The sequence below is a fragment of the Oncorhynchus clarkii genome, chromosome 13 (genome assembly GCF_045791955.1).
Source record: "Oncorhynchus clarkii lewisi isolate Uvic-CL-2024 chromosome 13, UVic_Ocla_1.0, whole genome shotgun sequence".
Taxonomy (NCBI): domain Eukaryota; kingdom Metazoa; phylum Chordata; class Actinopteri; order Salmoniformes; family Salmonidae; genus Oncorhynchus; species Oncorhynchus clarkii.
Genome location: NC_092159.1, coordinates 26,209,057 through 26,231,561, shown reverse-complemented (window position 1 = coordinate 26,231,561; position 22,505 = coordinate 26,209,057). Strand labels below are relative to the sequence as shown.

The following is a 22,505-nucleotide window of genomic DNA, read 5'->3' as shown; positions in this document are numbered from 1 at the left end:
TGAAGTGCACCAGTCCTTCCTGCAGCAAAGCACCCCCACAACATGATGCTGCCACCCCTCTGCTTCACGGTTGGAATGAGGTTCTTTGGCTTGCAAGCCTCCCACTTTTTCCTCCAAACAGAACGATGGTCATTATGGCCAAACAGTTGTATTAGACCAGAGGACATTTCTTCAAAAAGTACAATCTTTGTCCCCATGTGCAGTTGAAAACCATAGTCTGGCTTTTGTTATGGCGGTGGAGAAGTGCCTTCTTCCTTGCTGAGGGGCCTTTCAGGTTATGTCGATATAGAACGCGGTACCTTCAGGCATTTGGAAATTGCTCCCAAGGATGAACCAGACTTGTGGAGGTCTACAATTTTTTTTTGAGGTCTTGGCTGATTTTCTTTTGATTTTCCCATGATGTTAAGCAAAGAGGCACCAAGTTTGAAGGTAGGCCTTGAAATACATCCACAGGTACACCTCCAATTGACTCAAATGATGATCAGAAGCTTCTAAAGCCACACAATTTTCTGGAATTTTCCAAGCTGTTTAAAAGGTACAGTCAACTTAGTGTATGTAAACTTCAGGCCCACTGGAATTGTGATACAGTGAAATAATCTCTAAATAATTGCTGGAAAAATTACTTGTGTAAAAGTGATGTTCTAACCGACTTGCCAAAACTATAGTTTGTTAACAAGAAATTAGTGGAGTGGTTGAAAAACGAGTTAATGACTCTAAACTAAGTTGATGTAAACTTCCGACTTCAACTGTACATGTTAATATTTACATACATTGGGTGCGATAGCCCCAACCTAAAAAAAACAACCGTTTCAACTGGAAATGTGGGTAGGCATGGATGTTACGTCAAGAACACTTACACACCATCTCATGATATAGCTCCACTGACATGTTAATTGTACAACACATTTTATCTGCTTTAACATTATCAAATTCATTTACATCCAAAGGCACAAAGCACAGACCATCAAATGTGTACGACCTGATTCATTTTCCTCGGTTTGAGTTTCTTCTTCAGTGCTTTCGCCTTTGCTTTTTTTCTGTTTGGGTCGGCCATCTCACCTTTGAAGGAAGAGGGGCCTGTGGGGGCTTTCGTTGCCTCACCTAGACTTTTCTTGAATGGCTTCCCCATCGATTTGATTTGAGACCCCTTCCCCTGCGGCCTCCCGGAAGACTTGTTTTGGGGACCGCCCTGGCCCGGTCTCTCTTTAAATCCCCCTTTGGTAGGCTCCTTCCCTGCACCCTTAATCTCTCTTTCTTTCCCTCTGGGACCTCTATGCACCACTTTCTTCTTCTCTTTCTCCTTCTTCACTGACCTCTTCACCCGGACCGACCTCCCGAGGAGTTTTGAGCCGTCTAGTTTCAAGGCCAGCTGGACAGCATCGATGCTCTACAACAAAAGCGTTAGCCGTTAGAGGTGATGCAGGTACGGATGGAGGGGGTGTAGTTAGAAAATAAACTGTGTGCTACTGCCGTATGGGACTTGGCCAGCTCAGTAGTGGGAAGACTGCTGAAATGCATACATAACTGCTTCACACACATCTCTGAGCAGGTTGGGTGCGTATGAAATGTGCATTATTTTTCTCACCTGGAATAAGATGTAGCCGAAGCCCTTGCCCATTCCAGAGTTCTTGTCCCGCACCCCCTCCACCTTGCCACACTCCTCAAAGTGCTGTCGCACTGGCAATTCGTTTATATCTGCAAGTTAATACAGTATGAGCCAAAGAACATGCATTTTATTGTTTTCCTTTTGACTGAGACGTTCACAGGAAAGTAAACCCTCTTCTAGTTACTCACCGAATTGTACAGTGCCTTGCGAAAGTATTCGGCCCCCTTGAACTTTGCGACCTTTTGCCACATTTCAGGCTTCAAACATAAAGATATAAAACTGTATTTTTTTGTGAAGAATCAACAACAAGTGGGACACAATCATGAAGTGGAACGACATTTATTGGATATTTCAAACTTTTTTTAACATCAAAAACTGAAAAATTGGGCGTGCAAAATTATTCAGCCCCCTGAAGTTAATACTTTGTAGCGCCACCTTTTGCTGCGATTACAGCTGTAAGTCGCTTGGGGTATGTCTCTATCAGTTTTGCACATCGAGACTGACATTTTTTCCCATTCCTCCTTGCAAAACAGCTCGAGCTCAGTGAGGTTGGATGGAGAGCATTTGTGAACAGCAGTTTTCAGTTCTTTCCACAGATTCTCGATTGGATTCAGGTCTGGACTTTGACTTGGCCATTCTAACACCTGGATATGTTTATTTTTGAACCATTCCATTGTAGATTTTGCTTTATGTTTTGGATCATTGTCTTGTTGGAAGACAAATCTCCGTCCCAGTCTCAGGTCTTTTGCAGACTCCATCAGGTTTTCTTCCAGAATGGTCCTGTATTTGGCTCCATCCATCTTCCCATCAATTTTAACCATCTTCCCTGTCCCTGCTGAAGAAAAGCAGGCCCAAACCATGATGCTGCCACCACCATGTTTGACAGTGGGGATGGTGTGTTCAGGCTGATGAGCTGTGTTGCTTTTACGCCAAACATAACGTTTTGCATTGTTGCCAAAAAGTTCAATTTTGGTTTCATCTGACCAGAGCACCTTCTTCCACATGTTTGGTGTGTCTCCCAGGTGGCTTGTGGCAAACTTTAAACAACACTTTTTATGGATATCTTTAAGAAATGGCTTTCTTCTTGCCACTCTTCCATAAAGGCCAGATTTGTGCAATATAAGACTGATTGTTGTCCTATGGACAGAGTCTCCCACCTCAGCTGTAGATCTCTGCAGTTCATCCAGAGTGATCATGGGCCTCTTGGCTGCATCTCTGATCAGTCTTCTCCTTGTATGAGCTGAAAGTTTAGAGGGACGGCAGGTCTTGGTAGATTTGCAGTGGTCTGATACTCCTTCCATTTCAATATTATCGCTTGCACAGTGCTCCTTGGGATGTTTAAAGCTTGGGAAATCTTTTCGTATCCAAATCCGGCTTTAAACTTCTTCACAACAGTATCTCGGACCTGCCTGGTGTGTTCCTTGTTCTTCATGATGCTCTCTGCGCTTTTAACAGACCTCTGAGACTATCACAGTGCAGGTGCATTGATACGGAGACTTGATTACACACAGGTGGATTGTATTTATCATCATTAGTCATTTAGGTCAACATTGGATCATTCAGAGATATGCACTGAACTTCTGGAGAGTTTGCTGCACTGAAAGTAAAGGGGCTGAATAATTTTGCACGCCCAATTTTTCAGTTTTTGATTTGTTAAAAAAGTTTGAAATATCCAATAAATGTCGTTCCACTTCATGATTGTGTCCCACTTGTTGTTGATTCTTCACAAAAAAATACAGTTTTATATATTTATGTTTGAAGCCTGAAATGTGGCAAAAGGTCGCAAAGTTCAAGGGGGCCGAATACTTCCGCAAGGCACTGTAGATTGCCAATGAATATTGACCTCTTGTGATCGTGCTGAAAGACGAAACGATTTTATTCAATGTAGCAGCATCCTTGCTCAAACAAGTTTATACAAAAATCAAAGGATTAAGCAAATGTCAATGTATCGCCTTAACTGGATCGAACTGTCAGCGAGTGTTTCCTAAAGTCCACGATCATCTCCTTTGTTTTGTTGACGTTGCGTGAGAGGTTATTTTCCTGGCACCTCTCCCAAGGCCCTCACTTCCTCCCTGTAGGCTGTCTCGTCATTGTTGGTAATCAGGCCCACTACTGTTGGGTTGTCTGCTAACTTGATGATTGAGTTGGAGGTGTGCATGGCCATGTAGTCATGGGTGAACAGGGAGTACAGGAGGAGGCTGGGCACGCACCCTTGTGGGTCCCCTGTGTTGAGGATCAGCATCTGGGCTTGCAGCCTCCGTTGGCCACGGAGAAGGAGAGCCCAGAGTCCTTGGGCGTCGGTGGCATCCTCAAAGCAGGCGAAAGTGTTTAGCTTGTCGGGAAGCAAGACGTCTGTGTCCGCGACGTGGCTGGTTTCCCTTTTGTAGTCGAGGATTGTCTGTAGACCCTGCCACATACTTCTGATTATTTTGGCAAAAGAGAAATGCTCAAAAACAGGGATGTAAACAAATTTGTGCACAATATGAGATAAATACTTTTGTGCATATGGAACATTTCGGGGATCTTTTATTTCAGCTCATGAAACATTGGACCAACACTTTACATGTTGCGTAAAAAAAATGTTCAGTGTAATACAGTGTGCGTTTCCCAAACTACCTTGTATTTCCAACAATGTACAAATTGAACATAATTACTAACGTTAGATACATGCGGGTGTAACAGGGTTATATTGGTGATTCCACTTGCCACTTTATTGTTAAGCCAATGGGTTTTTGGTTTGAGTTTGTTTTGCCTTCACCTACTCAACATGGCATCTTATTGGCTGGTTTGCGTAGCTTGCTTACGAGGGGGGATGTTCCAGTTAGAATCGTCCCAGTGAACAAGCACCAAACCAGCGGTAAGTTGTTGGTTGCAAAGCACTGTACATCAAAAGTGATTTTTATACTCTCAAGTGATAATTTAAATGTACAATTTATATCAAATTGTTTGTAAATGTTATTCGATAAGATGCAGCGGTTTTTGGAGAATTTGTTGTGCATTTTGTTGTAGAGAATTCCCGCCAGTATTAGCTAGCAACTTACTGTGTCTGGTGGGGGGGTTCATATATTTTGTACAGTGCGTGAGTGCAGAGTTGGATGGTGAGACGTGCATTGCATGACGTGCAATGTTGTGTCGTTCTTATCAGGTACATTGTTAAATATATTATATTGTATATTGTAATTGTATTATTTTGGTAACTACCCCAGTGAACAAGCACCAAACCAGCGTGCAGAGTTGGATGGTGAGACGTGCATTGCATGACGTGCAATTTTGTGTCGTTCTTATCAGAATAAAGCTACATGACTGGTGCTACATGTTGGAGTTCCGTGTCGATGACTGATTGTACACAACGCAAGACGAGTACTGTTACACGGATACTCGTGGAATGACGACTAACCTCTCTCCAGAAAGTGTATTTTTCATGGTCAGTTCACGTCAATGTTCTCAATGGTCGATTCCAGCTGCTTTGAATGATGAGACAATCTTATAAAAACGTGCTTTTATCATGGAAATAATTCATCAAATAATTTGTACGGGAAGTTATAATGAAAACATCTCATTAGAACTATGTGTTGATGCCAAAAGAAATGTATCTATTTACTCAGGTTTTACTCCATGAAGACCTGTCCTCCACCTAATTATGTCCTACCATTCACAACGCAATTGTAAATGTTCCTAGCTGTTACATATGGGTGGGCTGTCATCCAGTGATCTAAATATAGATGCATTGATTGTTACCTGATTATAACGATGATGGATATTTAAATAATGACACTAAAATAACGTTTTATTGCCGATAACTTAATCATTAATAATCTATCAAACTTGTACGGCAAACGTGTGCATCATCATATTCAGTTACTTCCAGTCGGGGTTTGTGAGCTGTGATTATTTATGCTGCTGCGAAATATGACAACAACTCTTGATTACGGTAACTTTCAAACACATATTTGGAAATAACATTATATCCATTCTGTGGACACGTGGTCCTCGTGTTTCATCGGCAGTGAAGATGTTTGTTGTAGCTAATCTCACTATAGTAGCCAATCAAATAAAGCCAAACAACATTGCAGTTTCTTGGGAGTTGACATGACCGCAAGTATTTTAGCTAGCTAACGTTATTACCTAATGCTTTCTTAAATAGCACTGTCAAAGTACAGCAAGTGAGTACAGAAGGCTTTACCTGCTCATTCTTTTTCATTGCACATATATAGGTAGACTTATACCCAACGTTATAGATTCAGCGAGTTCAATGAGGGTCCCTGGCCAGACACAACCCACCACCATGGACGAATGCCTTCCATCAGACGCAGACGGGTGGCTTGTGACGGGGAGCGTGGCACGGTGCGGTTTCGTTGGCACTGTACCACCAACTGCGGGTAAGCTAACTAGCTTACAGACGGCTTGGGATTTCGATATAATAGGCAAAATAACATACGCGTTATCCACAGTGTGTGTGGCAGCACCGTTTGAGAGAAATGCACAATTATTCTTGGTCATGCACTGTAACCAAGTACTTATTCAATGCCTGTACGTACCAAGTCCTCTGTGCTTAGGGTTGTGGCTTGGTGTGGAGTGGGACAACCCTGATCGAGGCAAGCACAATGGAAGCGATGAAGGTGTCCACTACTTCACGTGCAGGTAAAATAAACCATATCTAGTATCTCCATGATGGTAGCATGACATAGGTGTCATCCTAATTACTGTTAACCCATAAGTAAAATCTTCTGTAATTTGGTCAGCTGCGTGATTAATTTCTGTGCTCATTCGTGTTAGAAATTGAAATTCTGGCAAAAATGAAGTCTCCACCCTCAAAAAAGGAAACAGGAAACAGACTTTTGGTTTGGAACGTGGCCGTTATGTGTTTTTGCTGCTCTCAGACCAAGGTTCTCTCCCCCTCCACCCCACCTAAGGCACCCGAAGGGAGGCTCTTTCGTCCGGCCCAAGTAGGCCAGCTTCGGGGTGGACTACCTGACGGCCATCAGGCGGCGTTACGAGATGGAGGTCCAGCAGGTCTTGGGAGAGGAGATCCAGATCTCCTCTCCCAGGAGATCGAGGCCATCTCGGAGAAACAGAAGTAAGGGGACAACAAGGCTTTGGAGCCTGAGAGTGAGAGGGCATTTTTTTTAGGCTTAATCTGATTTAGGGAATCTGTCCCAAAGTGGGCTTGTTTGTACAGTCAACTTTGTATGTACTGTTTGTAATACTTAAGGAATATTGTTAAAGCATGCCACCTATACCAGAGGATGCCAGTATCAGGTCCCAAAAAGAGGTTTCTAACCTAAAGGCTATTCCCTGGTTAAATAAATAAATATTAAGTTAAGAATGTTATAAAGAGTAGGCTAATGCACTTTAATTGGGACTGTTGAACTGCACCACTCTCCAACAGATTTGCACTTCTGATGCGCAGTCATCTGTACTTATTCAGTGAAAAGCGTTATTGTCATCTGTGCTTCTCCACGGGGTGGAAAACCTCACTGATGTTGTACTGAGGTTGCGCAAGGTTTCCAGCCCGGGTCCTGCAAACGAAATCCAAAACACCACTCCCCGTATCCTTTCATTTCGTAGCTTTTAATTAGTTAATAAGTGCCCATTGTAAAAAAATAAATAAAATACAACTAATTTTTGTTCATTTTAATTATTTATTTTTAAACCCATTTTTCTCCCAAATTTTGTGGTATCCAATTGTCTCATCGCTGTAACTTTCGTACGGACTCGGGAGAGGCGAAGGTCGAGAGCCGTGCGTCCTCTGAAACACAGCCCAGCCAAGCTGCGCTGCTTCTTAACCCAATGCCCGTTTAACCCAGAAGCTAGCCACACAGACGTGTCGGAGGAAACACCATACACCTGGCGACCCCGTCAGCGTGCAAGCGCCCGGCCCGCCACTGGAATCGCTAGAGCGCAATGGGACAAGGACATCTCTGCCGGCCAAACGCTCCCCTAACCCGGACAACGCTAGGCCAATTGGGCGCCGCCCCATGGGTCTCCCGGTCGCGGCCTGCTGTGACAGAGCCAGGATCTCTAGTGGCACTGCTAGCAACTGCGAGGCAGCGCCTTAGACCGCTGCGCCACTCGGGAGGCCACAAAATGTTCATGTTAATAATACTTGAGTGCACTTCTCTGACCTGGACTTACTGTGATATGTAGCTACATTACACCATGTTTGTGTCCCAAAATGGCACCCCTTTTCCCTATATAGTGCGCTACTTTTGACTAGGGCTCTGATCAAAAGTAGTGCACTTTAGTGAATGTGTGTGTTATTTGGGACACCGCCCCATGTCCTGTTAGTAAATGTACGGTCCACCTACCCAATTGAATTAGCTTGGGGAAAGCATTGATTGGGCATTTACCTGATGGTGCGCTACTACTGCATCCTTAATGGTCACTGTCAGACGTGCTGATGTTGGACCTGTGTGGGAACCTCCTGTGCTGCTGGGATGACGTGATGGCCATCACGGAGCAGATGGAGGAACTCAAAGAGCTTCAGCTCAGGTAGATCACACTGAATAATGGTGTGTGTGTGTTTTTGTGCCTGACTTTTCTCAAACTCTGATCCCCTCACTGACGTGTCTCTCTCGTCCTCTGTCCCCTCAGCCACAACAGACTGCATGTGCCCTCCAACCCTACGGTGCGACCTCGGGCCTTCACCTGCCTCAGGGTCCTCTCCCTCACCAACTGTGCCCTCACGTGGCCTCAGGTGACAGCCACCACCACCCTGTACCCTTCCCTTAGGCATTATGGGTCTCTTTCTCAATGCATCTTTCCTCAATTCCTTGTATCCTCTATGCTTACATCCTCAAAACCCATTGGAGAAGAAGGCTGGAGGGAAAGAACCTTTGACCTTATCCACCTATATGGTTGAGAAGGAGGCAAGGTGATAGGATGTGAGGATTGATGAAAGATTCATTCAGATCAATCCCATCTGAAGAAAATACAATTTTGCAGGCTGATTTTATTTTGAAAGGTGTTTTTATACCAGTTAATACGGTAATAGATCATTAAGTTGCAGTGCACGATATGTTAATTAACGAGCTGGTGCAAACCTGTGAAGGCCTAATAAAATGAGAAAAACTTCTCTATATGCTGTCTCTTTACATTTATCACCTCTCCCTTTGGTGTTGGTCTGTTAGCGGCTTGAGTGTGCCCCCATGTGGCCACTGCTGGAAGAGCTCTACGTCTATGAGAATGACATCACTGAACTTCAGAGGTAAGGTTTTAGCCGTTTTGGGTCTCCCTTCCAATTTTTTTTTCTTTCTAAAACAACATATAGAACTGACTTGTATTTCCGCCTCTTTCGCGCAGGCCAAACAATGTCTTTACAGTCCTTGGCAGTTTTGGATCTCTCAACAAACCCTTTGGTTAATGGAACCGTACTGAGTATTGCCAAACTGCCGAGGTAAGAGCGAGCATAACCCTACCAACACAGACACTTGTCTACGTCTTATGACAAATGACACAGCCCTGTCGTTAGCTTCGACTTGTGCATTGACAGTTCTTGGGAGTACTTTACTTTCATGAGCAATAATCAACAAAACATTTTTGGGGGGGATACATACTATCCTAATAAATTAGTATTTCATTATTTGCTTAACATTAGCATTTCAATGAATAAGCATTTATAACATTTATAATAACTTATGTAACATTTATCATGGAATTTACAATAAAGTGTAACCTTTTTACATCCATGATTTTCATGAATTTCAGACTGGAGAATATGTCTAAGACTGGTTTGTCGACCTTGAGGTTCGATGATGCACTGCCTGGTAAAGTTTACATCCACACTTTTCTTTTTAAACGTTATATTTTTGTGTGTTTGTTATTGGAAGTCAAGTTGAATTAACATATCAGTAGAGATATTTGATCAAGATGTCAGAGCATGCATATAGATATGTGTTTTGATGACCGGTATTTCACAATGTGTAAAACTGTAAGAGCGAAAGATCGTCATTGAGTATACTAGTATTTTTTTTAATGTCTTCTGAAGGTTGCAAAACAGCTATGTTTCCTGCCCTGAAAATTCTCAGTCAATAGCAACAACAATTCGGAGGTGAGTATTGTCTGTGAGTGGAGATGAAACGGTATGAACATTTCATATCACGATTTGGACAAATTATCACGGTTATCAGTATTATTATCACGGTATTGTTCAAATGTGCTGGAAATGTTCAAAAAGTACTGATACACACACACACTGAAATCAGTTCACCAAGTTTTATATTAAAAACCAACAAACAACAAATACAATTAGCAGCACTTTGTGTACATCAGCATTAAAATAATAACATTAACATTAAAGATGGCACCATGTGGCCATGAGAAGTAAAAGTTTCCCTCGTGCAGGTTTAAATGAACACAACCTCAAGTAAGCAAATCAAATGTGCATATAAAAGCAACACAAGTAAAGCAATGTGCATGTAAGAGCAATACAACCATATGTAAACACATCCAATGTGCATGTAAGAGCAATACAACCATATGTAAACGCATCCAATGTGCATGTAAGAGCAATACAACCATATGTAAACGCATCCAATGTGCATGTAAGAGCAATACAACCATATGTAAACACATCCAATGTGCATGTAAGAGCAATACAACCATATGTAAACACATCCAATGTGCATGTAAGAGCAATACAACCATATGTAAACGCATCCAATGTGCATGTAAGAGCAATACAACCATATGTAAACGCATCCAATGTGCATGTAAGAGCAATACAACCATATGTAAACGCATCCAATGTGCATGTAAGAGCAATACAACCATATGTAAACACATCCAATGTGCATGTAAGAGCAATACAACCATATGTAAACACATCCAATGTGCATGTAAGAGCAATACAACCATATGTAAACGCATCCAATGTGCATGTAAGAGCAATACAACCATATGTAAACACATCCAATGTGCATGTAAGAGCAATACAACCATATGTAAACACATCCAATGTGCATGTAAGAGCAATACAACCATATGTAAACACATCCAATGTGCATGTAAGAACAATACAACCATATGTAAACACATCCAATGTGCATGTAAGAGCAATACAACCATATGTAAACAAATCCAATGTGCAGGTGTTGACATTAAAATAACAACACAAAATATGTAAACCAATCAAGTGAACAGCACTGATTGTATGTCCGTTCTCTCCTTCATACAGAAATAAGGTGCTGCTGGCCTAACATCCTGTATGTATGCATCTTTGCTCACTTGAGAATGAAATGTAAAAATGTCAGCATATTTACTTTGTCCGGTTAAAGTAGTGATCTGCGAGGGGAGACAATGTGCCCACTGGCACTGAACACTGAACACTGAACACTGATTGCTGGGATGCACAAAAGCTTCCTGGCAGCCCTGTCAAGGTGAGACAGCTCTGATGCATGGCCCCTCCACCACACCAGTGGATCCTCATCTGCTGGAATGGGTGGCAGAGACGGGTAGACCTTGATCTCTACTTTGTCTTTTGGGATGGTCGGAATCTGACCCCCTTTACCTCATCAAGGCAACAGATAGGTGATCTTTCTCAGAAACCCAGCCAGGCCTTTCCCCTCTGATGCCACTGTGGGGGTGGAGGTGCTGCTGGTGCTTTGTGGTTCTTCCCTGACTTGTGCAGCTGCCAGCTTCAAGGCCTCCTGGACACAGCTGTCAGTGTCAACTTTTGCAGCCTCAGGCTCATCTAAAAAGCTAATTTTGAAGCGTGGGTCAACAAAACATACCATGTGCATGACTCTCGCTTTGCCTTCTCTGTGTATCTTCTTCGGGATCGGTGTCCCTTCCACGGGACGGTTGAGCTAACATAGGCTAATGCAATTAGCATGAGGTTGTAAGTAACAAGAACATTTCCCAGGACATTGACATATTTGATATTGGCAGTGTCTAATTTTGAACATGAAGTTATTAATAAACAAATTAGGCACATTTGGGCAGTCTTGATATAACATTTTAAACAGAAATACAGTGGTTCATTGGATCAGTCTAAAATGTTGCATATACACCACTGCCATCTAGTGGCCAACATCTAAATTGCACCTGGGCTGGAATAATGCATTATGGCCTTTCTCTTGCATTTCAAAAATGGTACAAAAAATACACAAAATAATGTTTTTTTTTTTCCTTCTTTGTATTATCTTTTACCAGATCAATTGTGATGTTCTCCATTCTTTTCACATTTCCATAAACTTCAAAGTGATTCCTTTCAAATGGTACCAAGAATATGCATCTCCTTGCTTCAGGGCCTTAGCTACAGGCAGTTAGACTTGGGTATGTCATTTTAGGTGAAAATTGAAAAAAGGTGTTACGGTCTTCTCTCATTACCCTTTTCATCTCCTTTGTCAGGGATGGCTCCGTATCCTTTTCCACCAGAACATCGTGGGTGATGTGGTCCAGGACAGGCTTGATGGCTGACAGTGTCTCTGAGCAGTTGCTCCATGACGCATGCCAGTATCCTTGGACATCAGATGCCATGTTCCTCTTTCACCAGCCAGTGTCGCACAGACTGGCTGCTGTTGGCTGAGGAAACGCTCAAGCATCTTGTGTGTAGATCCCCTTCGGGTCACCACATCATGGATCAGAGCCTTCTGTGGCATGTTGAGGGCAGCTTGCTTTTCTCTCAGTTCTCTCCTTCTCTTCCGGCTCCGTGAGAAGCCTTGGATGAGATGACGGCACTCCTTGACTGCTGTGTCAACTCTCTGAATTGTCAGAGACTTTGAGATGGCCAGGTTCAAATGATGGTCAAAGCACCCAAGCCACAGATCTGGGAACTCTTCAAAAGCCTTGATCATGTTTGTTGCGTTGTCTGTGGTTATGCAGACCAGGTCTTGTTGACCCCCCCCCCCCCACACTCTTCCAGCATATTCTCAAAAAACTCTGTTGTGAGCCGAGTGATCTTCTGGGAAGAACTGTGTTTCCAGGCAGTTTGATTCCAGTTGCCAGTCTGGGGTGAGGTAATGGATAGTGAAGCTGACGTAGGTTTGACCACCCCCTGCTTTCACTGGTCCAGAGGTCAGTAGTTGCAGCAAACCATGTGCCTTGAGCCAAACTTTTTCCAACATCAGCTTTAACCTGGTTGTACAGGTTTGGGATTTCAGTCTTGGAAAATCATATTCGTGATGGCACTTTTTAGTGAGGCACGGCAACCTTCATCAGCCTCAGAAAGCCAGGCTTCTCAACACTATGAAATGGCATCATGTCCTTTGCCATGTAATATGAAAGGGCTGCAGTGAGGTCTTGGGCATTTTTTTCATGTGGGTGCATAAGCAGCCTGCCTTTTTAAAATGCTTGCTTCAGTGTCTGTGTCACAACTGTAGATGAGGGACCAGTAGCATCACTGGGTTTTTGCCTGCTGCACGCCCACTCTGTAAACAAGGGAATAGCAAATGTAGTGTTATTTTACTACATTATAATTATTATTATTCACCCTCTCTCACACTCACACACACACACAGAGTCTGTCTTCTGTGTTGCATTTGCGTATATGCAATGACCCCATGCACAATTGACATAAATACAAATTAGGCTTAAGAAGACTGTGATAGTAATTTCAACGAGCCCAACAATTGACAATATACAATTGTATATGAGTCTATAGTGTTTTTCCTGTTGGAACACTTCTACAACCAAGTCGACGACTGCCGGATTTTAAATGAACAAAATGTTGTTTGGGTGACTAAACTACATAACACGGTGCAATGGACGAATAGTGTGCAGACGCACGACGCATACAGCAGCAGAACAACGTGTCGTGTTTTTCCAAGAGTAGGTAACACTGAAATCTTCAGTTTACATTATTTACATGCTATTAGTGTTAGTGTTTAAATACTGGAGAGTTGAGACCAAATCACGGACACTGGACAGAGTGGATTTCAGTTGTAACAAAAGACAGTTTTAATGAGTCAAAGATATCTTGTCCCGCAGTTTTACGTGCACGGACCTAGTTCACATAACTCGGCAAGGAGTCAGGTGAAAAAGAGGCCTTATACAACGGTTACATTCATTTTTATACATAGAATAAAGTAGGTGGAGTCTTGTCGTTTCGGTCTTCTTGACTGGTCGGAGGGTTGGAGGTGGGCCTTGCTCTAGCCAGAGCAGAAGCCCCATTGGTGCACAGCAGAGCCTTATCCTGAGCATCCGACCAATAGAGGGGGTCAGTCTTGTGGCTGGGTGTATGTGTTCTTGCGACGGAATGTATTTGTTTATATGAGCTATGTGTATGAATATTTATATAACAAATCCCCCTCTTCACATCTATTAGACGTGAAAACTATAGCAGAAAGGTGGCGGTTGCAATCGTGGGTATACATAAGGTGGTGCTTCTAACCTTGTCTGGTTTGCATGGTGGGTCTGTAGGTGTAGTGCTACGTTTGGGACGGGAGTGATTGGAGGGAGTGATATCAGGAAAGGAGTTAGGGACATGTGTAGGGGTTGGTGTACGTGATGTGGCAGGGTGAAATAGTTGTTCAATTAACCATGTGAAAGTCCTAGGGTTACTCCAAATATCAGTAGGAATATCACAAATAAGGGACCAGATATCCCCAGCCTCACCCAGAGAGGGAGAAATTTCCCTCTAACTGGGCGAGGTTCCCTTCTCAGGGGAGGCGGAGTTTGATGCCGCATCACCTGAGGAAGGAGTGTCTTCATTTGGAATCGAATTTAGGCCGCTCAAATCAGCTCTGACTTCAGTCAGTGTTCTAGAAGGAATTGGGGCTGGGGTGCAATGTGTAAGGTGGTGCCAAGGTGCGCCTGATTTACCTTTGACCTGGACTGAGTGTGAAGTAACCTCCTTCACTTCGTACGGTCCAGTCCACCTGGGTTCCAGCCACTTTCTCTTGTGGACTTTAACCCTCACCCAGTCACCAACCTTTACCGTCAGTAGTGGCGTGTCCCCCGGCAGCTCCCCCTCCTGGACCTTGTGAACCTGGGTAGAGAGTGCTGCAGAGAGAACCGCCAGTTTTTTCACATAATTAGACATTACAATTTGTTGTACATCAAGGGCGGGCATATGACCTCCCTCCCTTGGTGGACCATGCATGACTCTACCAGTCATTATCCCATGAGGCACATACTTTAGCTATCTTAGCTTTTGCTTTTGGTTTGACGTTCCACCAGATTTTGGGATTGGGGCCTGTACACAGATCCAAATCTGTGGATTATGCCAAATCTTTCTTCCACCTGTCTCAGGTGTTTGTTAAATGTGAGCCATTTGTCAAATTTGATTTATCTTGGGATGCCATACCTGGGTGTTAGTTTGGTTTATAGCCACTCAAAGACTGACCTAGCATCCTCCCCTTTTGTTAGTATTGCCTCTACCCATTTGGAGAACCTATCTACTATAACTAGGAGATAGAGTTTGCCTTTAGATAAATTTTCGGGGCCCATGTCGGTGTAGTCTATACTAATATCCTGAAAACATGCATTAGGTATTAAGTATGAGCCCATTGGTGTTCGATATGGTTTCTTTGGGTTGTGTCTGTCACAAACATTGCATTCGTCACAAAATAAATCATCGTCATAAAATAAGTCAGTCATATTTTTTATGTGAGGGTGCCACCAGATGTGCGAGGCCTTTTGGAGGGTCTTTAGTTTGCCTTCGTGTGTGGGGCCATGTGCTTCTCATAAAAGTTCTGGGTCCATCAGTGTGGCCTGCTTCATGGGCATGGGCTGAGTCTGTATAGATATTCACAGTCTTTCCTTTTCCTCTGATGAGGGCCTGCGTCAATCCGATGATTTCAGCTCATTTGGCCGATGCTGGTTGAGGGATGATGGCTGATTGAAGGGTGACATCACGAGGTGAGCTGTTTTTTCAATAGCTTTTGCTACTGCAGCAACGTATCTGGAGCATGTTGACTGTCCTACCTCAATGTGGTCAAGTTTGAAGAGTAGTACATCAAGACCCTTCTCTCCCCCTCTTGTTTCTGGAATAGGACGGATGAGGTGAATCCTTCCCTTTCAGAAACATCCAAATGGAACTTGTTCTTGTAGTCAGGTGCAGTCAGAGCTGCTGCCGCTGATAGATCTGTTTTCAGGAGTGCTATGGCTGTTGATGCTTCAGCCGTCCAGGCCAGGGGTGCATGGAGGTTCCTTGATCGTAGGATGACCGGTGCTGCCACCCCCTCTGGGCCACACCCAATGGTACAACACCTGATAGGTGGAAGCAGTCATCAGTTTCTGTTGCATTGAGTGTGCAATGGATCTCAGCTTGGGGAGTCTTATATGGGTGCAGAGTGTAGATTTGAGCTTTCAGTTGGTTGAACTTAAACTGGATGTGAGGGGTGGCAGGCCCTGTGGGTAGGCATTTTAGCCAGTACACTTCTTGGGCTTCAGACAGTGTGGTCATCGGCAGGAGTGGCATCCTCATCATTCTTACTGGGCGATCAGGTGTTGAAGTGGGAGGGTTGGTTGTAATCTTGCTGCTCCTGCTGCATGTGTCTAGGAGAGGGTCCTCTTCCTGGTGCCCCTCCACGTCCTCTTTCTCTTTCTCTCCATTGCTGTTGCTGCGGGGAGAGTGGTTTCGTGCAATATCTGGCATAGTGACCGGAAATTCCGCAGTTATACCACTGGTAGTTTCCCCCTCTGTATGTTCCAGTGTAGGGGCCTCGTTGAGCCCGTTGCTGTTGCAGGATATACCGCTGTGGGGGAGGGTAATGGGGTGGTGGGGCTGCCTGCTGTTGGATCATCTGAGAGACAGTCTGTGCCACGATCTGAGTGTTATCTGGCTGCTCCCCTTGGTCTTGAGTTTCTACTGCAATCATTTGTTTGGGCGTGGTGGCTGCAGACATTTTATCTAAGTCGTCTGATAATGTGTATAATGCGTTTATCAAAGTTTTAGTCAGTCCTTTGTGTGGTGTTTATTTCTATCTTTGTATACCCAGCCCGTACTGTGGTGTTAGCTCAAACTTCTCTCGCCCCCACCCTGGCACAGAAAGATCTTATCAGTAATGTGGTTGCAGTTACGTGTGTGCCTCTCCGGCATGTAATTCGAATCTGTTCAGCGATTTGTTTAGGTAATTTTCTAGAAATGATTCGGCGATTTCCTTTCGGAACAATATATCAGTGAATATATGCGGTTCTATAACAATTTTCAGAGTAATTCTAGCTCTGTAGGAAATATAGATATAATTTCTAGAAAACTAAGAGTTGTTCAGTGAATTATTTAAATACTTTCTGTACACAATTCAGTAACTTCCTTTATGAACTTATATCAGTAAATTTGAGCGATTCTATAGCAATTGTCAGAATAATTTTAAACTTTAGACAATATCAACAGGAATGAAAAAAGCGAAAATCAGTATTTCAGCCCGGCTGCTGTCAATCAAAGTTGCACGGCCATTTGATACTAAGGTAGCTTTGTCTTTCAGCACGTGTGCATAATAGCCCAGTTACGTATCCCAACCTAGCGGTTTACTCCGCGACAAACGTTTCATATTATGTTTATTGTTTGATGTGCAATAGCCACATCATTCCCGATCTCTGTCTTGTGGAACGCCAAACTTACATATCCTGTATCTACTCGGCTACACCTCTTACATAACCTATTAAATAATACACAGCTTTTTTAATAGGGCATTTTTCATGCAGATTCATTCAATCCAACCACACCTCCACAAGACCTATTCGATATTATATGTATCAACAGGAGATTTTACTTGCAGATTCGGTTCATCTATCATTCAACTATAACCACACCTCCACAAGACCTTATTCGATAGTACAGAACGTATCAAAATAGGACATTTTTACTTGCAGATTCGGTTCATCTATCATTTATTCATTCGTATGAAATTCTCATTGAATTTCCAACATCCATAATTGTGTCCTTTACGTGTTAAAACACAGCCACTATTTAACGTCACCTCTATACACAACCCAATACATATATAATTAGGACAGTTTTCTATGCAGATTTCAGAACAAATAGGGTCCCTGGAGGAATTTAACACATTGGTCAATCACAATTCACACATTCCTATTAAAATAACTGAGTATAGGCCAATTAATAAGAGTATTTTTTTTTTCTTTTTTCTACAAAACAAGATATCTTTAATCAATGTCTTCGGTTCTTATGTAAAAATATTTGGGCACCGATTCATACTCACGCCCAGTACTTTCTGATCAAAATTTGGTTTAGGCTATAATACGATATGCAGATTTCGATTTAACAGGCTCTGCTCACCTTATATAGAGCGCTCCGATCAGATTTCCTGAGGCAAGATGAATGGCTGGGGAAGTCACTCTTCCGTCTGATTTTTTAGCCGTGATCAGTCTCGTCCTCTCACACTAACTTATCATAGATCGAATTCAAGAATAACCATCTTCTGCTACCAAGTTCTGTTAGTGTTTAAATACTGGAGAGTTGAGACCAAATCACGGACGCTGGACAGAGTGGATTTCAGTTGTAACAAAAGACAGTTTTAATGAGTCAAAGATATCTTGTCCCGCAGTTTTACGTGCACGGACCTAGTTCACATAACTCGGCAAGGAGTCAGGTGAAAAAGAGGCCTTATACAACGGTTACATTCATTTTTATACATAGAATAAAGTAGGTGGAGTCTTGTCGTTTCGGTCTTCTTGACTGGTCGGAGGGTTGGAGGCGGGCCTTGCTCTAGCCAGAGCAGAAGCCCCATTGGTGCACAGCAGAGCCTTATCCTGAGCATCCGACCAATAGAGGGGGTCAGTCTTGTGGCTGGGTGTATGTGTTCTTGCGACGGAATGTCTTTGTTTATATGAGCTATGTGTATGAATATTTATATAACATTAGCAAGTTAGACAGACAAACCATGACATTCTCCCCCATTCCGAAGTCCCCACATCATGCATTGAGCTAAATGTTCATTTACCTTGCATTCGCTCTAAAGGGGCGGTGGTCACGAGGATGACTCAAGAGATTAAGCACTCTTGTAAAAAAACAAAATACGACCACACTTCAGAGCTCTATCACTGCCTTCCGCCATGTTTTCACATAAAACTAAACGCACGTTGCATGCTGCGCCTGTGTCAGACTTGCTAACTTTGGTTGATGCGGGACAGTATTTACCGTGAGTTTTTCAAACCTCTGTAGTCAAACACGGTTTTAATGATAATTAACATTTCCAATGGTCATACTAACCGTCGGGAATTTTACCGTGGTTTATCGTGAAACCGGTAACCGTTTCATCCCAATCTGTGAGTAAGGTCTCTCTTCTAAGAGAGATTTTATTTTAATGAAATGTATCTCGATATATGAATGATGAATTACTAAACTAATTTCGTGGATGTCACTAACGTTAGTCTGCAAAAAGTTAATACTTGTTCTGTAAAGATAGATGGTAGGGGGATGAATAAAGTTTTCGCATATAACTCAAGCCTTTATCTCCCCTCTCTAAACCCTACACATACACTCCCTTGTGCTTACACACAAACACTGCAATACATACAACGATAAAATTGACACACACAATCAGTGGTCGGTAATAAACGAGCTAGAGAAGCTGCAGAGCCCCCTGCTGAGCCGGGAGAGGAACCCCGGCACAGCCATGCAGCTGCTCATCGCCAGGGTGGGCCCGGCTGGAGGCCCTCAACAGGTGTACGGTGAGGCCCCGTCCTCCATTTAACACTACCTGCCAAACCTGGGTGTGTTCATTAAGCTCCATTTTAATACACCCGGGTTTGAAAGACGGACACAGCTTACAGTTGATCCACACATGGCCGACATGCAATTTATACTGGTGCATTAATGGTCAGCCAATGCGCGCAAGCGTAAAGTGATCGCTGTGGTAGATCCAGCTATATGCCTCCATCCCAAATGAATGGAACAGATATGCACCTAAGAAAACCAGGAAATTAGACAGTGCTTACTGTATCTTCATTCGATATTTGAGTTGTATAGTAGCTGGATCTATACATGTCATGGAACGTGGTTTCATCTAGACATTGTGAAAGGTACCTTTTAAAGCTATACATGTTTCCTTCTCGTATCTCCCCCTATGAATCCATCAGTGTTTGCGGATGCGCTTGCTGAAATCCTCCATTCTCTTTCCCTGTTACCTGTAGGTCCTGCCTGAGGACAGGAGGGGGGTGGAGCTGGACTACTGCAAGATGTTCGGGCTAGAGTGGCTGGCATCCTGTGGACACCGAGACCCCCAGCAACACCCTATTTCAGACGGAGAAGTGGTACAGCCCATCCTATATCTACTCCACTATAGGCATTTCTGAAGAAGAAAAAAACATTTCATGTCTTGTTATCTGCCATACTGCTACCCATATCGCGAGAAAGAAGTGATAACAACGCAACCCATGTCACCATGCCGTCACTCTTACGAAGAGATAATGGCCATTCTAATTCCCGCCCTGTATCATGAGTTCAATGAATTCACAGAGGCTCGATATCTTTTGTTTTTCAGAATACGGAGCTCCAGAAGACTGCGAACTGAAGAAGCAGGAGCCACTTGCACTGAAAAATCAGCTCTTTAAGTGAGTCCTCCTCACTTCTCTTAAGCCTACTTTCTACAGTATGCAAGGCAAGAACGCAATTAGCTATGCAATTAGCAATCTTATATAGTTGCGACGAGTGACAAAATCCGGGGCTGCACACATTTGCGTAAAGCAGTGTTTCTTAATCCTGGTCCTGGGATTTTTGCCCTAGCACTACACACCTGATTCCACTAATTAACTTATTATCAAACATTTAATAAGTGTAATCGGCTGTCTAGGGCAAACACTAAAATGTGTCCCCCAAGACCAGGATTATGAAGTGGTTATGGAATGAATTGATTTGGTAATAACCTGTAATAATAACCTGTAATGTGCTGTGACCCAATAAACACATTTATAAATATTTAGTCAGGAGTCAAAATTGCATTAGTTCGTCAGAATAATATAGAATTTCATACCCCCCCCCCCCCCCCCCCCAATTACCAGGCATAACATTTGTTTGTCCGGATGAGACGGACTGAAAATCTGTGATGAAGAAACTCCCAGGTAAAGACTCCCACCTGACTTCATCAGCTAGGTAGATGGCATTTAATATTATTATAATGATTATTATATTATGTGCGATAGCTAAGCAAATGATTTGAGATGTGCCGGACTCCGACTCCAGACCACATATACCAACTGGCCAATTTTTGTCCCTCTTATTGTTTCTCCCTCTGCCATTTCTGACTGCTTTGAAATAACAATATGTAAGGAGGTCGGAGACCCCGATCTCCAATAAAACATTTTTTTAAAGGACTTCACAATACTGAACCAAGCTGTACTGAGCTGGCCTGGTTACTCGTCTCCAGCGTAGTTACTGAAACGCACAATGTGAAAAGAAAATGTCAGAGCCAGCACAGTTTGGTTCCGTTCAGCACGATAGTGGGAAAAGGATATACCTGTGCCAAAGTTTGTTTTTTTTTCATTGAGGGACTGAAAATGAAATAAAATCTAGTTAACATCCTCGATACCTGTGTCGAATTATAGTAAGAGATACTTTACTAGGCAATAGGAAACGTGTTGGATATTTTTTAACAGTATGTTTTGGGCTCTACGTCCAACAACCGCAGACTTTGGATTGTTTGCACTTGTTAGGCAATGTTTTGGGCAGCATGCACACTGCATAAAGTTGTCTGCTGTTGACTGTAGACCCACGTGAAAATGGCACGCCAAATTATGAAGTGCTGTTTGGATAAATAGTTGCACTTATCAACTGCTTTTATACTCTTCAATCTCTTTGTGCCAATGGGCGATCATGCATGTAAGATCTTAATGAAATGGTACCATCTGTGTGTGACCTTCTGTGTAAGAGCAATTGAAGTGACGGTAACCTATTGTATTTTAATAAAACACTCTTTTGATATGTTTTAGATTCCATGATCGTTCAGAAAGTGAAGGGGCTGCTCTACAGACTGCTAAAGATACCGGGTGCTGAGTTGAAACTCTCCTACACTAGCTCAAAGGTAAAGAGGTTTACCTACAACAGCAACTGCTCTATACTACCTCAAAGGTAAAGGGTTCTAGTCTAGTTTTATTTCTATGTTGGTGTTAACCATACTCGCCACTCATATGTGAATCTGTTTAATAGACAATTGGTACAGTATCACTTTCATAGCAGTGGAAGGGACTCCCTAAAATGGCATTTGTCTTTCCTCAGATGGAGGGCAAAGAGATTGAGATCGACAACGACCTGAAACCGCTGCAGTTCTACTGCATCGAAGACGGAGACAAGGTCCTTGTCCGCTGGTTGTGATCAGCAAAGGTCCGGATTGGTTGCCTGATGACTCCAACTGAATTCTTCCGTTTCCGTGGCATAACGTTTGGCCGGAGCAAGGAGTTTGGGTAGCCAGGCAACCGGATTGGAAGTTTAAGCGATATTCCGAAATCCATGAGATAAATGTATAGCACTAAAACTTGGACGAAAACACAGCGCAATATCTATTCAGCCAGAGGAGACCATTCGATGTAGAAGGAAACACTTGGGTTGTGTTCATTTGGCACGAAACGAACGAGAACTGTTCAAAACGAAGTGAAACGGGAAGAGAACATCTGAACTTGTCCAATAAGAGACCCTAGTGTCATGTGCCCCTTAGTGCATACTTGGGTTGTGTTCTATGTGAACAATTTGTGTATTTGTATTTATTAGGATCGTATCAACAGCTTACATCATAAATAAAACAATCATGTAATTAACTATTACAAAATGTACTCTTATTACTCTCATTCAATGAAGTACCGGGCAAATGAGAACTAGGCCCATGAGGGGTGGAGTTTCCCATCCCTGAGCTATGATACCTTTCATAGCTTGGCCTTGAGTGAGTTAGCAGCAGTTAAGGTATCATCAGGTGGTGTCAAATTAACCTACAACTTTCCAGCAAATTACAGCTCTGAATATGTGGCCATGATCCTACGCTAGGGCTGACTCCATTTAGTCGAT

At 43.0% G+C, this 22,505-nt stretch overlaps 1 protein-coding gene and 1 pseudogene across 1 annotated transcript; one reads left to right on the top strand and one right to left on the bottom strand.

Annotated features, from left to right (window-relative positions):
• Positions 1-294: 294 nt before the first annotated feature.
• LOC139423525 (uncharacterized) lies at positions 295-4,022 on the bottom strand. The gene is made up of 4 exons (XM_071175126.1): positions 3,672-4,022; positions 3,450-3,501; positions 1,586-1,695; positions 295-1,387 (listed from the first exon to the last, which is right to left on the bottom strand). The coding sequence occupies exons 1-4, from the start codon at positions 4,020-4,022 to the stop codon at positions 965-967; spliced, it is 936 nt and encodes a 311-aa protein (XP_071031227.1). The 3' UTR covers positions 295-964.
• A 1,699-nt stretch (positions 4,023-5,721) lies between these two features.
• On the top strand, positions 5,722-22,032 carry LOC139424716 (tubulin-specific chaperone E-like; annotated as a pseudogene).
• The last annotated feature ends 473 nt before the right edge of the window (positions 22,033-22,505 follow it).